This window comes from Hippopotamus amphibius, unplaced genomic scaffold (genome assembly GCF_030028045.1).
Source record: "Hippopotamus amphibius kiboko isolate mHipAmp2 unplaced genomic scaffold, mHipAmp2.hap2 scaffold_248, whole genome shotgun sequence".
NCBI lineage: Eukaryota > Metazoa > Chordata > Mammalia > Artiodactyla > Hippopotamidae > Hippopotamus > Hippopotamus amphibius.
In genome coordinates, this window is record NW_026648369.1 from 11,963 (window position 1) to 29,230 (window position 17,268).

The 17,268-nt window shown below is 50.6% G+C and overlaps 1 protein-coding gene across 1 annotated transcript in view; it reads left to right on the forward strand.

The window, feature by feature from the left end:
• Positions 1 to 1,453: 1,453 nt before the first annotated feature.
• Positions 1,454 to 17,268, forward strand: part of LOC130843197 (paired box protein Pax-2-A-like) — a gene marked incomplete at its 3' end in the record, with an annotated part of 60,030 nt that continues 44,215 nt past the window's right edge. The window contains exon 1 of the mRNA XM_057719746.1: positions 1,454 to 1,671. Coding sequence (XP_057575729.1) covers positions 1,454 to 1,671 — 218 coding nt within the window. The remainder of the gene's footprint in view (positions 1,672 to 17,268) is intronic.

The following is a 17,268-nucleotide window of genomic DNA, read 5'->3' on the forward strand; positions in this document are numbered from 1 at the left end:
CCTCTGTATCTCCCCACAGAATGGGGAGACGGGGTGAGCGGGACCTGTGCCTGAGTCATTTTTGCTCTAGGTCTCTTTGAGGTAGGGCTTGGAGCACAGGACTGGGAATCACAGGGCCTTGGATTTGAGTGCTGGTGATCTTGGGCAAGCCATGCTGGGCCTGGGTTTCCTTATTGGCAAAGAGAGAGCAGAATCCCTTCCTCAAAGTCTTGTACCAACTTAGGAAGGAGCAATGTGTGAGGAAGTGCTTTATAAGCTGTCAGGCTCTATGCAGGTATGAGTGTCGCTGTAGTTCATTTCAAGCGCCTGCTATGTGACCTTGGACAAATTCCTTAACTTCTCCAAGGACGGATTTACCCATCTGCAAAACGGGGACTCTAATCCTTAGGTCATACAGTTACTGTGGGAATTCCATATGGAGGTAAAACAACTGGTAAGAACAACTGTTCTTGGCAGTGGCAGGTGCCCAGGTCTAGGTTAGTGCCCTGTCCCTTTCCCTTTCTTATTTCTTCACGGTGCCTCCCCTGTGAGTACAGCGCACAATCACGAAGCCACAGGCTTCTGAAGTCTGGCTGCCCATTCTGAAACCCAGCTGGCCACTTCCCTAACCTGTGCCTCAGTTCTCTTGCCTGGGAAAGCAGGCTACTAATGCCTCCCTCAGAGGGCTGTTGAGATTAGCCCGTGCCCATGCAGGACTTGGCACCGAGTCGGCGCCCAGTGAACGCCTGTGGTTCTGCGGACCCTGCTCTCTCCGCGCACCCGAACGCAGGCCCCGCGCCGCCATCTCCTTCAAGCCCCCTCGGCCGGCGAAGAAAGCCAGGCCCGAGCCGGGCGGGGAAGGAGATTTGCTCAAGGTCGCACCAGGAGTCCCCTGCCGGGATCTCTGAGGAATTTTCAGGGATTGCGCCGTGCCGCCCAGCGAATAAAGAGGCCGAGGGCCCTGGGGAGAGGGAGAGGCCAGACCCCGCTCCTCCGCTCGGCTCCCGGGGCGCCCCGGCGGCCTGGAACGGGAGGCCGGCCTCTTCCAGGAGGGCCTCGCGCTTCGCCTGCGCGGGGTGGCAGGAGAAACAAATCCAACCGCGTCAGAGCGCGGCGCGCGGCGCCCTCGGCCAGGAGGCGGCCCGCCCGGCCTCCGCCAAGCATTTGCAATTTAATTGACATTTGGCGGCAGGAAGCCAATCAGTATAAGTCAATTGACGTGCCGAGATAAAACTAATCCGCGGCCGGCGCTCCCCCCGCCGGCGCGGCCTCGGCGGGGCCGCGGGCCCAGCGTGGCGGCCGCGGGCCCGGCCCCGGCAGGTACCCGCGCTGGCGCGTGTCTCGGCCCGCGAGGGGGCGGCGGGCGGCCCGCTGACTGCCGCGCAGCCCACGGCGGCCGGGAGAGGCCCGTAATGAATGACTTTATTTGCTGGGGCCCTGCTGAGAACAATTGAGTTTGTTATGGTAACAACGGATGCCAGCTTTCCGGGCCCCGGGGAGCGCGGGCGCGGCGGCAGCCGGGAGCTGGGCAGCGGAGCAGATGATGCGCGCCGAGGCGAGGGGCCCCGGCGGCGGGGGACCGGCCCAGCGAGTGTCAGGAGCTCGAGGGACGCTGGGCGCCGCACCCCACCCCCGCGCCCCGCCCCGAGCCGGCGGAGGAGAGGCCGGGCTGCCGGGCCGCCTTGGACCGAGGTGCTGGGGTGGATGAGGCGCACCGCTCTCCCCCTGGAACGCAGTCCAGAATTGGGCTGGGGGTTCATAAATTCCTTGCCTCCCTTGTTGGACTGGCCCGTCCTCCTGGTGTCCCTGCGGCCTCTTCTTCCCTCTGCCTCTGGGTGTAAAGGGATTTCTGGTCTTGCTGAGTGATGCCCCGACATCGGTTTTTGTCTTTTGCTCCAGTGGAAAAGTATAAAAAGGCACAAAGGCGTCCCTGCCTCTCGGGGCATGGTTTGACAAATTCAGGGCTGCATTTCGGCCCACCGCATGTGATGATGCTGTCTCCGTGCCCTCTGCTCTGGAGAGAGGGCCTTCCTTCCATCTTTGTCCTCTGTCTGCATCCCCATTCTTTGTGGCATGGCCTCTCCCACAAGAAGCCCTCCTTGTCCCCACAGAGAAGGTTGCCAGCCACACGGCTGCCTCTGAGCCCCTGCAGCCTTCTTCTGCCTCCTGCATCTGCTGATGAGTTCCAAGGCAGGGGCCACTTCCGATTCATCCCATTTGCTCCCTCAGTGCTCAGCTTGGGGACTGGCACAGAGCACAGATGTGGAAGGAGTGGATAAGGGGATGCATTTCTTCCATCTTCTCAATCTCTTGCTTTCCCTCTAGTTAGAGAACCAAAGGGTTCCTTTTCCTCCCCCCACCCCACCTCCCTTTCTAGTTCTCTCTTTTCAGGCACTCTATCATTCATTCATTCATTCATTCATTCACTCAACCAATATTTACTGAGAATCAACCATGTGTCAGGTACTCTGATATGAAAGGCCCTTGACCTTGGGGACCTTACTGGCCACGTGCTAGGCATATGATAAATATGTGTCAGGCGCCTACTGTGTGCTGAGTAATGGCCTGAGTTCCTTGAGTTGGCACAGGCTTAATAACGGCTTGCTGAGGACTTTCACCCGTCATTGCATTCAGTGATCCCTGGTGCCACCCTGTGACAGCCACTCTTATTCACAAATGTACAAACTGATGCTTAGTGTGTTAAAGAAGCAGCACGATGTTGTGGAAGGAGTCTAGGTTGGGAATCTAACACTAGTTTGCTGTGTGAGCTCTGTGCATCTTTATCCCCTCTCTTGGCCTCAGTGTCCTCGTCTGTAAAATGGGGGAGTTGGAATTGATGGTCTCCGAGAACCAGTTGAGTGTGGGTGGTCCACAGGGGAGAGGGAACCAGGACCCACTTCTCAGCTCCCAGCCCAGTCTTGCAGTGTAACCAGCGCAGCTGACATTGAGACTGAAGCACTCACTGTGTGATAGGCACCATGCGCAACACCAGCCTTAAGAAGTGTAGGTACTATTACTGTTGCCCTTTGGCAGATGGAAAAGATGAGAGGTTAAATAATCAGTCTAGGGCCATGCAGCTAGTAAGTTGCAGGGCTGGGATTCAAACCCCAGCAGTCTGGTTTCAGAGCCTGTGCACTTAATCACTGTTAATGGCAGAGGTAGCACATAATCCCCCTGCAGCTCCTCCCCTGCTCTTACACCTCACCTGGTCTTCGTCCCACCTTCCTTGCTCTCCAAGCTCCAAAGCTCATTCTGCATGTTTGAAGGGCAGCAGGAACACTGATTTGTCAAGATGTCTTTTCTTCCCCTGGCTTTTTGTTCTCTGCCTTGATGCAGATGGCTAAGAGAAGACCCGGCAGGAGGGGGAAGCTGCTGCAGAAACCTGGTCCCATCTTGACTCTGTCCTAGCTGGATTATTGTACCTGGAATTAGGTTGCTAAAAAGGAGACAGGGAATCCAGTGTTGTCTTTTAGGAACAAGCTCTTACTAGTCATGCCTGAGGAAGTACATTTATTTTATAGTTAATTTTGGCACCTGTCTTCCTGTTCCTCAGAGGGGTCTGGAGAACCCTTTCTCTCCCTGGAGATATCCCTTTTTCAGAAAGACAGATTAGGATGATAGACTCTAATAGGAGATAGTCCTTAATAGGAGATAGTCCTAATTGGCAGAGCTGAAGGAGCCTTGGAAATTGTATACAGTGAGTTTAAATCCTGTCAACTCAATCTCCCCTCTTTAAAACAAGTATTTTGTAGTGCTGCCTTTGCTATCCTAAAATGAAATTAGAGAAAATATAACCTACCTAAACACATAATTTAAAAATCAATATAATGCCCCAATTATAACAAAAAGGGGAAAGAAAAATAAAATCATAATTAAATGATGTATTTCATTATGTAAATGCTCAGCCCTGACTACACGAGAAGACATAATAAAGTAGTCAGTTGCTTGCACTTACGTGTAGAATCACCATGAATGTGGCAGCTACAAATGTGGACAGCTGTGTTCTCTGGCAATACAAATACCTCTGGTGGTATTGCCATCAGCAAACTGATTTTCTGAAATTGTGAACATGTCTTGATAAAATTCCAACCAAAACAAAGCATAATCTTCCCTCGATGTATGTGATGGTTGTATTCCTGGAAAATTCAGTGTAAATTAAAATACGAAGTTTGTGTATATAAGTAAAATAGAGTTAGGTTCATGGCTCAGATATTTATAAGGAGAGTTTTCACCAACTTGAATATATGATGTATCATTCCAAAGAAGTGTGGGATGCAGGGTAATCCTTCACTGGGCTGGACTGGACTGGGGAGCACCCTGGCTCCAACCACTAAATGCAACAACTGCTCCACAAACAACAGTAACTCACAGATTTCCAAAATCTCCTCTGATCTGATCACTCTTGTTGAGATCCACTGCAGCAAATGAGTTTCTCTTTGGGGTCTCTTCCTTTGGGAAGTTCTGTGACTCTTTGAAAAAGGAAAATCTGCATATATCGTGCATTTTGTGTGCAAGACCCTGTGCTGGGGAGACAGAGAAGCATGGCCCGATGTGTATCTGGGCCTCCTCCATAGGTGCCAGGCTCCCAGGGAACAGTTGGTGAGAGCTCCACCCACATTTATCTCTGCCTGGGATGCCCTCTGCGTCCTCTCTCATGCCACAAGTCCAAATCCTGGCTCAAATGCCGGCTGTTTCCTCCTTTCCTGACCCCTCTCACTGACCCCCAACACCAGATAGATTCTGTCTCTTGGTCCCCACTGCCTGCTCTTCAGGGCCCTCTTAGGGTACTTTCCCATGCTTGAATCCTAACTCCGTGTGAAGGCTTTGTCCCCCTGCGAGGGAATGGGCTCCCCTTATATGGCTATGCTAGGGGTTGGAGCACCTGCAAAAGATGAGTGAATGCTTGAACCAAGGGATGCAGCTTAGCCAGGTGCTCCTCTCTGTACACACCTTGTCCTTTTTAATTAGGCAAATGGCTCCCCCTTTCCTGTCCTTGCTCCCTGTCCTCATCAGCTGACACGAGATGTTTGCATGCAGATGACACTGTCTCATTTGGGGTGCCCCTGGCTTGCTTGCTCTGACCCAGCGCTGCATGCCTGGCAGAATTTATTGACCCCATTGCACAGATGAGATGAGCTGTGTAAGGTCACACAGCTGGCAAGTGGCAGAGCCAGAGCTGGTGCCTGGTATGCTACCATCTTTGTCATTTAAACTCTTCCAAGGCCGGGCCTCCCCCTTAGAGAGTCATTCATCCATTTACTGGCTCCTGACTCAGAGCTGGGCACTGTGGTGGGCAAGGCCTGGTGGCCCCCTTTCTTTTCCCTGAGGGAGTTCTGTCTCCCAAGCCCCAGGGCAAGCATGGAAAGGAGCCTCATCAGATGCCCCCAGGGAGGGAGGGAGCACTCTTTCACGACAGGGGGTCATCAAGGAGTGGCTGTGGCTGTCTTCTTTGTACCTGTGGGTGTTTTTTTTTTTTTTGAATTTCAATGAAATGTCCACTTTTAACTAATCACTCCACAAGTGTTTATTGTGTGCCTGCTACGCGCCAGGTATTATTCTAGGTGGTGGGGACGCAGCAATGAACAAGACAAACAAAAACCTCTGCCCTCGTGAGTGACATTCTAATGAGGGAGGAGAGAATAAAGAGATAAGGAAAATAGGGAATTCTCTGGCATCCAGTGGTTAGGACTCCACGTTTTCACTGCTGAGGGCACGGGTTCAGTCCCTGGTTGGGGAACCAAGATTCCTCAAGCCGCAAGGGGTGGTCAAAAAAAAAAAAAAAAGGAAAATAAACAACATGCTGTTACGTGTTCTGGAGGACAGCAAAACTGGGTAAGGAGATAGAGAATGAAGTGGGGCCGGGGGTAGGATATATGCTGGTTTGTGAAGGGTGGTCAAAATGATGAGATGTCATTTGAGCAGAGACTCTAGGGCAGCGGTCCCCAACCTTTTTGGCACCAGGGGTTGGTTTCATGCAAGACAGTTTTTCCACAGACAGGGGCGTGGTGGGGGGATGGTTCAGGTGGTAATGCGAGTGATGGGGAGCAATGGGGAGCAGCAGGTGAAGCTTTGCTAGCTTGCCTGCCACTCACCTCCTGCTGTGCCGCCGGGTTCCTGACAGGTCGTGGACGGGTACTAGCCCGCGACCCTGGGGTTGGGGACCCCTGCCCTAGGGGAGGGAGGAGGGAGCCAAACAGATATTAGGGGAGGGATGTTCCAGAGAGAGGCAACAGCACATGCCAAGGTCTGAGTGAGGTAGGGGTGTGGCGGCATGACTGAGGGACAGCAAGGAGGCCGGTGTGGCCGGAGCAGAGTAAGTGGGAGCAGAGTGGGGGGAGGGCAGGTCAGGTAGGTGGGGCTGCAGGGCAGGGTACCCAGATACAGTAGGCCTTGTAAGCCGTGACCCACTGTGGATTTTGCTCTCAGTGAGATGGGGCATCCGTGGGTGGCAGCCCAGAATGTCTAACAGGGGAGTTCAGAGGTGCGTCCTGTCCTCCACTACCAGTGAGTCTCTAACTCTAGCCGGCTTTCCCTCTTCATCTCCTGAACCTGCCTCTGAATCTGGGTAGCCATTCCTGCCATGCACACTCTCCTGGGCAAGGGCCTCCATCTGGTCTCTGGGCCTCTTCTCATCCCCTTCCAGGGGGGTCTCTGCTTTGTGGCCACAGCAGCCACATGAGCCCTGCCACCCCATGACCGTTCTGTGTCTGGACTGAATTGTAAGTGTATTCATATAATCAGACAAGGGCCCAACTCTTTGGAACACAGACTGGGGGACGTGGCATGTAGGGACTGGGGTTATTGGAAGGTGTACAGAGGGGGCAACATGCTGCAGTTGGAGGCCCAGAAACCCTTCCCCCCACCCTCAACAAGCTCTTCATCTCAGCCCCATCTCTGGCCTCAGCAATGGCTCCCCCCAGAGGCACCTACTTTATTGATTGCTTCTCCGCAGCTCCCTGTGGGCAGAGGAAAGTCCATTAGTGTGTTTGCAGACTCTGCCAGCTCTAAGCAGATGCAAGGCTTATTTGCAAACTGTCATTGCCCCGGCCTCCTCCAGAGACCCGCATGCTGGGCTCAGCCTTGTGGCTCCAAGAGCCACCACCCCCAGGCAGACAGCCGGGTGGAGCCCCGTCCCCTGATTTCCCAAAGCACATCTTGGCTTGCAGTTGGGAAAATTAAATTAAATGCCACAAAGGAACCAAAGCAGCACATTGGGCCATGTTGAGAGAGGAGAATGAAGTTCTCTGTTGGTAAGAGCTCATTGGCTTGGCGTGAATCAGGGGAGGCATTGAGAGAATGCATGAAGAATCCTAGGCCAAGGGTTTGGGATCCAGGTTTGAGTCCTGATTGGGCTGCTGAGTGTCTTGGTGACTCTGGAAAACTGTTTACTGGCCTCTGGTCTCAGTTTCTAAGCTATAGAAGACGCTGCGGCTGATCTTAGAATCCACTGTAAGCTCTAAAATTCTCTGAACCTCATTTTTAAAAAAATAAATTTATTTATTTATTTATTGGCTGCACTGGGTCTTTGTTGCTGCTCATGGGCTTTCTCTAGTTGTGGAGAGCGAGGGCCACTCTTCGCTGTGGTGCACAGGCTCCTCGTTTCTGTGGGCTCTCCCTCTGCGGGGCATGGGCTCCAGGCGTGCGGGCCTCAGCAGTTGCAGCTCGCGGGCTCTAGAGCACAGGTTCCACAGCCATGGTGCCCGGGCTCAGCTGCTCCGCAGCACATGGGATCCTCCCGGACCAGGGCTTGAACCCACATCCCCCGCATTGGCAGGTGGACTCCCAACCACTGCGCCACCAGGGAAACCCTTCTGAATCAAATTTCGAGGATGTTTCCTTCGTCCACATAGTCAGGGACAGAGTGCTGTACCCAGAGTGACTCGGCAGTTCTGAAATTGCCTGGAGGTCGGCCTCCGTGGGGTAAGAGGCACTCGGGAGCTGAGACGCCAGGGCTCTCAGGCTCAGCTGGCCTGATAGCTCTGCTGTGTGGCCTTGGGCAAGCCCCTTCCCCCTCTCTGAGCCCATTTTCTTGCCTGTAAATAGGAATGATAATCTCTTGCCCACCTCCTGAGGTTCTGGTGAGAATCAGAGAAGCTGATGAATGTGAAAGGTCAGCATCGATGTATACTTGAGGAGTGGCGATTGTTATTAGAATTGCTGTCTGGCCTTCCTCTGTCTGAGTGCACACACTGGCCGATCTAAGAACATGCCCCCACCGGGTACAAGGCCCAAGCACATCAGTTTAGCTATGTAAAAGGGAATGATGGTGCTTGCACGCAGAGTGAAGAGCCTCTTCTATAATGTGTGCTTGTTCAGTTCCACGCCATCATAAATCCACCAGTGATGTGTGTGTCTGGTGGAAAAACACACCACAGATTTACACAAAAGCCTCTCGAGTTCTTTTCAGCTGGGACAGGAGATGACACACATTGGCAGACAGAGGCTGATCTCTGTGTATCCAAGAGGAGTCGAGCCAGTCCAAGTATATCTAACAGGTCAAGCTCTGAAATGAAGAAGCAATAAGCCAGTGAAATGGTACTATCACCGAAACATGATTGATCAATTGAATTCTATCAGAGACAGTGGACAGTGAGATTAACTCAGGCCTGATAGGTTCAATGAGTTAAAGCATGATGTTCATTTCAGCTTCATTTCACCAGTCTTTGCTTGTGAAATTGGTCAATCAATAGAGGTTGAAGATCACACATATATATATATATCGGGGACCATCTTATGGGGAATATAATCTCGGTAGTTGGCTCTTGGCTGGGGCTGCCTGCCTCGGGTAATGGAGACAGAACAGGGACTCCATCAGCCCCATTGAAATGGCCTGATATCTTCTCCAAATGAAAAGTATTTTTGGATCTCTGATGATTTATCTTTTTTTCCTCCCTCTCACTTTGATCTATGACAAAACCCATACCCATCTTGGAGAAATATAGTGATTTCTTCTGAAAACATTTGTGCAATGATCAGACAGATACACTTCAAAATATGAACCTTCTTTTTAGTTATATCGTCCTTGGAAAAAAATACAGTAATTTAAAAACTCAAACGGGGGTAATGCAAAGATATCAGAGTAAATATGATTTTTAAACCCTTTTATTTATTTATTTCTACACAGTGGGGGATGGGAGACAGACCTCTGTGTGCATGAAAGCCGAAAAAGGGATGCTTGCATGAGAAATCCTTCCAGGTATAATTAAAACGAAGCCTTTAGCGTTCTTTGATCTCATCTGAAAGCACAATTCACAGAAACAAATCACCCTTTTGCTCCTAGTAATATTTCATTTGCTTTGGAATATTTTCACTATGGTAGTTAACATCTTTCCTAATTAGTGTGCCTATCTCTCTGTAAGGTAGAGTAATTAGGTACTACTGTACAAGGTAATGGACTTGGACAGTACGGATTAGAGAGAACAGACTTATCCTGTGGAAATGCACAAGGTATTACTTCCTTCCTGCCTATTCTTTGAGGTCATCTTTATTCATTTAAACACAAAGAAATCCCATCTCTTCATACCAACACCTTGAGAGCTTCAATAATGTATTTGTACTGTTTGTACATCAGAGTATATATTAGGCTCTGGATAATGGATAATAGTACCAAGCTGCTAAATGGGGAGGAAAGAGCCTTGCACTCTTTGCTCTCCCCTCTTCCCCCTGTTCCTGCCCTCTAAGCCTGCTGAATTATAGCCATTCCGTGGTGCATCAGGCTTTTTCACGTCTCCAGGCCTTTGCATGTGCTGTGCCCTCTGATTGGAATGCACTTCTTTTCCCTGCCCCTTTCTTTGGCTAACTCCTTCCTACTCATCCCTAAAACTTGGGCTTCATCTTTTCCAGGGGGCCTTTCTGGATCACCCCTGCTCCCAGTCTGGATTACGTGGAGTGGTTTATTATAGAGTTGGGAGCAGATTCTGAGCCAGACTGCTTGGGTTTGGATCCCAGCTCCTCCATCTCCTAGCTGTGTGACCTTGGGCAAGGTGCTTAACCTCCCCGTGCCTCAGTTTTCTCATCTGTAAGATGGGGGGGGCAATAACAGGCTTGACATCACTGGGTTGTTGTGAGGATTAAATCCATAAGGTGCTTAGAATAGTGCCTGGCACAGAATAAGCTCTGTATGAGGATTGGCTACCTACTGTTTGACTCCCAGGGCTGCCTCTGCTTCTCAGATTTGCCTCTGCCTTTGGCTCTCAGGGCTCCCGGCTTACCTTACTGCATTGGAATTTTTCACTCGTCTGTGTCCCCCACTTGAAGGCAGGAGTTAGGACTTACCTCTGTAGCTCAGGTGCCAAGTGCAGGGCCAGACACTCAGCGGGAGTTTGGTGCACGTTGCTTAGGAATGAATGCATCTGTGAGGCTTGGAACAGGAATCGGGGCCTCATGTCTTCCTAGGCTCAGCTCACCTGGGACCTGCCTTCTGGCCCCAAACAAATCCCTTTGCCATTTCTGAGTGTGGAATCATCAGTCCTTTGGGATCCTTCCCGCACTGACAGCCTATGACTCATTGGGTAACACACGGCACAATCAGATTCACTCTGGTTGAACCTGAACGTATTTGGCAATTTTACAATTTCGCGTTTTCCTTCTCGGAGAAGAAAGATTGAGTGAAACTAATGGCTGAATGATGGTCGTTCCAATGGAATTTTCCCCCATGCCGCTCTGATTTTTCTCAGTGTTCAGCTCCGGTTTAGGATGGCATTTATAAAATCACCCAAAACATTGATTTTGGTTCTGGGCTGCCATGGGACCTTTCCAGCCCTGTCACCCTGATCCCCAGCACAGGGCCTGGCTCTTAGTAGATGCTCTAGAAATGTTGCCGACTGAAGCCTATGGTTTGCGCCTGGAACCCTCTCGTCGTATCCCAGCGCCTTGTCCCCTCACCTTATCTGACGTCTGGCTCTGCTCTTTCCCTCTCCAGGACCCACCTGTGTGTTGTTAGTCATCTCTGAGTCACCCTATGCGTTCAAAACACGGTGCAAGGAATAGAAGCTCTGTGAATTATTTTGAGTGGAAGAATTAATGGTATTTTGTTGTTGGACTCTGAGCACTATGCGACTTGCTGTGTTTTCCTCTTGGTGTGTGTCGCCAGGAACCTTAGAGCTCAACTGAGTTTTGGTAGTTAATCATCCTCTGGTTTAAAATTTTATGAATGGCCTCAGATCTTTCCTAGAACATAAAACGTAAACTCTTAGTTGGTTCACTCTTTCCTCCTCCGAATCACTGATATAATGGAGGTCATTCCCAAACATCTTCTCCCGAGTTCTCTGATGATGCTGGACACTGTCCTGTTACTGAGTTCCCCTGAACCATTCAAGTCTGCAACCCCTCAGGTCTCACCAGGTCACTCATTCAATGTCAACAAACATTGATTAGCATCTCCCTTGCTTGAGGTGAGCCGGACGTGGTCTCTGTCCTCAGAGAGCTTATACTCTTAGCAGGGAAGGAAATAAATACAGGCATACCTTGGAGAAATTTCAGGTTTGGTTCTACACCACTGCAATAAATCAACTATCACAATCAATGGAGTTGCACACATTTTTTGGTTTCCCAGTGCATATAAAAGTTATGTTTACACGTCTGCAATAGCACTATGTCTAAAAAATGTTATACATACCTTAATTTTTTAATTAAAAAAATGGTGAGTATTGCTGAAAATAGTAACCATCATCTAAGCCTTTAGCAAGTCATAATTTTTTTGCTGGTAGAGGGTTTGCACTATGGCGAGAATTACCCAAATGTGACACAGAGACACGAAGTGAGCAAATGCTATTGAAAAAATGGCAACAATAGACTTGTTTGATGCAGGGTTGCCAGAAACCTTCAATTTGTAAAAAATGAAATTATCTGCAAAGCTCAATAAAACAAGATATGACTGGAATAATCCTAGAAACAGCTCGCATTTATTGAGCACTTACTATGTGCCAGGTACTATGCTAAGCATTTTACATATATCCTCATTCAATTCTTTCATCAGTCCCACATATCATTCTATATTGTCCCATTTTATGGATGAGAAAACTGAGGATTAGAGATTAAAGAAGCTTCTCAGGTAAGAGGCTTGTAAGAGACAGAGTGAGGATTCAGACCTCCACAGGGTGCTGTACCATATCCATCACGGTGCTCAGCTTCACTCTGAGATGTGTTAAAAGGTGTGCAAGTGCTCTGCCATATGACCTTGCTGTGACCTTGAACAAGTTACTCTCTCTGCCATTTTCCTCAGCAATCAAAGGGAGATTCCAAGAGGATGGACCTCACAGGGTGGGTTGTGAGGGGCGAAATCCGGGATAATAGCGATGGCCCATGCAACTGGCTGAGGGGACCCAGAAGACAGGGAGATTAGTTTAGCCTTTGGGCTTCAGAGAGACGGAGGCCTTTAGGCTGAGCCTTTGATGGGCAGGGGCAAAGGGTGAGTCAGCAGAGGAAACAGAATGAACAGTGGCATCAAGGAGTGGCATCAGGGACAGTTGGGGAATAAGGCGTAGTGTGCTGGGATGGTGTTGGGGGGTGACTGGAGGGGCAGTTCGTGGAGGCCTGGGAGGCTTGGGTTTTGTCCTAGGGCAGCTTGGAAGGACTTTCCTGGTGAGAGTGATGATGACAATAGCTTATGTTGTTTGGACATTAACCTCATGCTAAGGGTGTCATAGGGATTATCTCTTTTAATCCTCATAAAAGCCCCAGAGATGGTCCTGCTTACCGTAGTTCCCAGTTTACAGGTGAGGAAACTAAAGCCCTAGTAGCTGACCTGGGGAGGGACGTGGAGGGAGCACTGGATCTGCAGACGAGAGACTGAGGTACAAATCCCAGTTGGGTGACTTCAGTTACTCAACCTCTCTGAGCCTCAGTTTTCTTATCTGTAAAATGGGGTAAGGATACGCACCTCACTCAGATGTTCTGAGGATCAATGAAATTTAAAGATGCAAAAGTAACTGGGTTCAGTGCCTTGGACGGAGCAGTGCTCCAGCCAGCGTGAGATCGGGGGCTTGGAGAGCCTGTGTCTGCAGCGTCTCCGTCAGCGCCCCTTCATTCTTAGCTAGAGACAGATGATGTTCCCTCAGTGAGTGCAGGGCATGTGCTGATGGAGCCCCAGAACACGTGCCCTGTGCACCCTCACCCCCCTTTTGTAACCTACAGTCATGCCTAGCACCCCCTAGTCATGGACAGATTCTGGAGCCCCTGCTGCCCTCAGCAAGCTTCCATTACACCTGAAACAATTCCTTAAAGCCGCAAGTTAGCCTGGTCTGAATTTGGTTGGTTTCTGCTTTATGGATTGCTTTAAGAATTCACTACAACAGGGAATTCCCTGGCCACCAAGTCCAGTGGTTAGGACTCAGCGCTTTCACTGCTGGGGCCTGGGTTCGATCCCTGGTCAGGGAACTAAGGTTCTGCAAGCCACGTGGTGTGGCAAAAATAAATAAATAAACAAAAAAGAAATAAAAATTTAAGAATTAGCTATGACAGCCACAGTTGCTATCTCCCCATCTGGGGAAACCAACCCCAAACTCCCTGGACTCACTTGACCCAAGCTGGAAATGCCCCAGGTCATACCAGTTCAGTGTTCCCAGCCACCCTGGCTCTAGACTTTCGTGGCAGATGACCCACCAAGACCTGGCTCTGTCTTGAGGAGAGGAGAGGAGAGGAGAGGAGAGGAGAGGAGAGGAGAGGAGAGGAGAGGAGAGCAGAGCCCTGCCTCTTGGGGGATGCAGAGCTGTGAGCATGGTGGGTGCCAGAGTCCAGAAGCAGCAACCAGGCTGGAAGTCAGCCTCCTTGGAGCACTGCCGACCAGACTGGGAGGGGACCTCAGAGCCTGGGGTAAGGGTGGGGCACACGGTAGTGCATAAAGGCGGTAATGGTGGGATCTGAGAGTTATTTTCACAAATTCAAAAAGATTATGGGCAAACGTAGCCTGGTGAAGAAAAAAAAGATTTCTCCTCTCTGACTTCCTCCTAGAAGCCTCCCCTCCAGAGAGCACCCCCCACACGTCCATTCTTAAACTCAATATTAGCAAAGAGAATGGGGTCCACTAGGTAGTTTGGCCATCGTTCAGGTGTAGAATGAATATTTGGCGGGGGGTGGTCCCCAAAAGACTGCACAAACAACCAAAATGGAAAAATAGATAACTGCTCATTTAATACCATTTAGGAGACAAAATCTAGGTGGATTTTGGAGGAGAAAATGGTTAGAAATGACTAACTCAGCCTCCTTAGTTTATTGATGGCACACCTGAGACCCAGAGAGGCAGAGGAACTTGTCTGGGTTCACACAGCAAGTAAGGGCAGAGCTGGGGCTAGAACCCAGGTCTGCTGGCTCCCAACCCTTTTCCCACTGGGCCCTGCCACTGCCCTGCCATACTGAGGAGCAACTGTGAGGATAAAGGAGGCTCTGGCTTGGGCTGGGCTCTGCAGGGAAATGGGACTCCGAGAGAGGCCAGAGGCTGACCCAGTAGCTCCAGACTCCTTTCTTGGGCTCCTGGGCCTCCGGTGGGGCTGCATCACAAAGGCCATGATGCCAAGAGGAATTATGGAGATTCCTGTTTGTTTTTACTTTTTTTTTCTCCCAGGGAGCATCTGCAGACATAAAGTACATGACGATTTTAAAAGAAACAAACCAGAACCCTCCAAGAAAAATGCAAAACCCCTGAATCTGCTGTGCTCTGAAGAAAACGCAATGGGTTTATGATCTTTTAAGACACACAAGAGACAGCTTTCTCTTGACAGATGGGAATCTGAGGCTATTTTGCTTCCTCTCTCTTGGCGTGACCAGACCCGATTGTGTAAAGCTTTTAGCTTCAAAGCCGGGTTGTGAATAACATTGGTTTAACCTGAAATTTAAAGCCAGCATTTCTTTGCTCCCCGAGACGGGGCTTCCTGCCCCTTGCTCCCCTGAAGCTAGCTTCCAGAATGTTAATTCTACGAGCCATGGTTGACTAAGCCCAGCACTGGGTCTATTACATATTATTTGATTTGGAATAGAAAAAAAGATTTAAAGATACCATGCCCCCTGTATACCTTTGTACTTTTACCCGTGTCTGTCCGTATATTTAAGCATACCATTCACATTGCGAGTTCAGATTTTTCTCCCTGGAATAAAATGGGTCCGAGTGCTTCTGGAGCCTGCCTCCAAGACCACATTCTCCAGTGAAGTCAGACAGCATCTTTGCAGATGAGAAACGCTATGGGAAGCATCCACTGGAGGCCTGGAGCTTCAGCCCTGTCCTCGTGCAGGGGGTGATTTTGCTGGTGTTGCCTTCTGTAGCCGTCTCTTTGCATATAATCTGTTTGTTTCTCTCATGCTCACCCGCTGTGGTGACCAGAGATGGCTCAGCCGTGTCCCTGGCCTCTGAGAACCACCTGCCTTTTTGTCAAGAGTATTTGTCTTGGTTGACACTTGCACCTTTACTGGTCTGATTATTTTCCAGTTAACACTTTCTTCTCCCGCTGGCTATGACTCCTTGAGCACAGGGCTGGGCCAGCTTTCGCTCGCCACTGGACGCCCGGCGTCAGGCCAGCGCCTTCTCCCTAAGGTTGGTTGAGGGAGGGATGAACACATGAATGAATAAATGAATGAGGTCAGATGGAGGGACTGTGACATTTGCCGACCAGACCTGCAAAGTGAAGGTGTGAAGGTGGTATTACTAATTTGTTCATTTATTCCGCAGATATTCTCTGTGGAGGAGACAGAGGTGGATTAAATGTGGTGTTTCTTCCCAAGGTAGCTAATAGTGCTATGTGAGAGTGAAGGGGCCAGGGGTCTGACTCCTAAAATGAGGGAGAAAGTGGTCAGATGGAGAAGTGACTGGGGCATGAAGGAAGACATCCTGGAGGAGGCAGCACACATATGCATGGTTAGTGTGTGTCCTGGCAACAGGGCACACGCCAATGAGGAGTGATTTACCTTCCATATGGGCTCAGCAGATCACTTGTGGCCAACAGACTGACTCCACGCATCACCTTCAAATGTGCACAAATGCAAAATCCATCTTGTCCATTCCTAATCTTTCCAAATCTTGGGAGCAGGGTTTAGGAAGCACAGCCTGATCTACAGGAACTAGTGATTCAGGCTCTGGGACTGAGGGTGATGTGGAGGGTGGGGGGTGATTGCTTCCACAGCCCCCCTCCACGTCTCCCCACTCCTCCCCCAGCGAGGCTCAGATGATCTCTGTGGCTTCTGTGGCCTCCGTGGCTGCCGGGCCTGACCCTGCCTGCCTCTCCAGAGTCTCCTGAGGTCTCTTCCTCCCACTCCCTCTGTTCCTTTCATCTCCTCCTCTGCCTGGCACACCCTCCCATCCCATCCCCCACTTTTCCCTGCTGACATCTTGTCCTCTACTCTCAGTTCAAGCATGACCCCCCTGTGGACGGCTTCCTTGGCTCCTCCCCGTGCGGTCATTACATGTGGTCGTATGACTATATTTCAAGGCACTTTTCCTACTTAGTAATCCCAGTTTGTAATCATCTGTTTGTGTGAGTACTTGACTAAAGTGGGCTGCCCTTCCTCTCTTAGAAAGAGGGTCATCAGTGTATCCTCTGTTTTTTGTTTTTTTAATGTTACCTGGTGCAGAGTAGACTCTCTATCAATATCTGTTAAATGAATGAATAAATGATTGTATATTTAGGAGTGCCCCAGACCTTCGTAAAGAAATGACAGACTTTCAGCATCTGTGCAAAGTGGCAGGTAGATGTCACCTCCCTCCTGAAGAGAGAAAGCAGGGCCAGGTGCAGGTGGGCGGGAGCAGCCAGGGGGGTCAGGATCGGGCTGAACGCCTGGAGAAGTGGCTCTTCCCAGCTTGCAGTCCTCCACTCTGAGTGTCTGTGTCACCAAGACAGCCTGGACACTCCTGCAGGCTTAACCCATGGTGCCGTGGCTGACTCAGAAGGCCAGGGCTGGATAGGCGAGCCTTCTGTCTGGAAAGCTCAGCGCAGGCCCTGGCGAGGCTGCCTGTGCTGGAGAACGTGTGGTGTCCCGGGCGACTGGGCCTCCGAGGACCCCCCGGGCAGGTGCTTGAGTCAGCGTGTGCCCTGGGCCTTATCTCTGTGCCAGGCCCTACTTGGTGACCAGACAGTGACCTTGCCAGCAGGAGCCCCCAGCCGAGCCACCCTCTCTGAGCTTCCTCAGTAGAGGTGAAGCTCTGCCTTTCCAGAGCTCTGAGCTGTGCACAGCCCAGCCTGTGAAGCCCGTGGAAGAGGACATCTGCGGGAGGACCGGCTGGCTGCCAGGGAGAGGCCTCCTCCAGAGGCAGAGACGGGGCATATCTGATAGGGCAGCCCGAGTGGGAGGGAGGAGGTAGGCGCT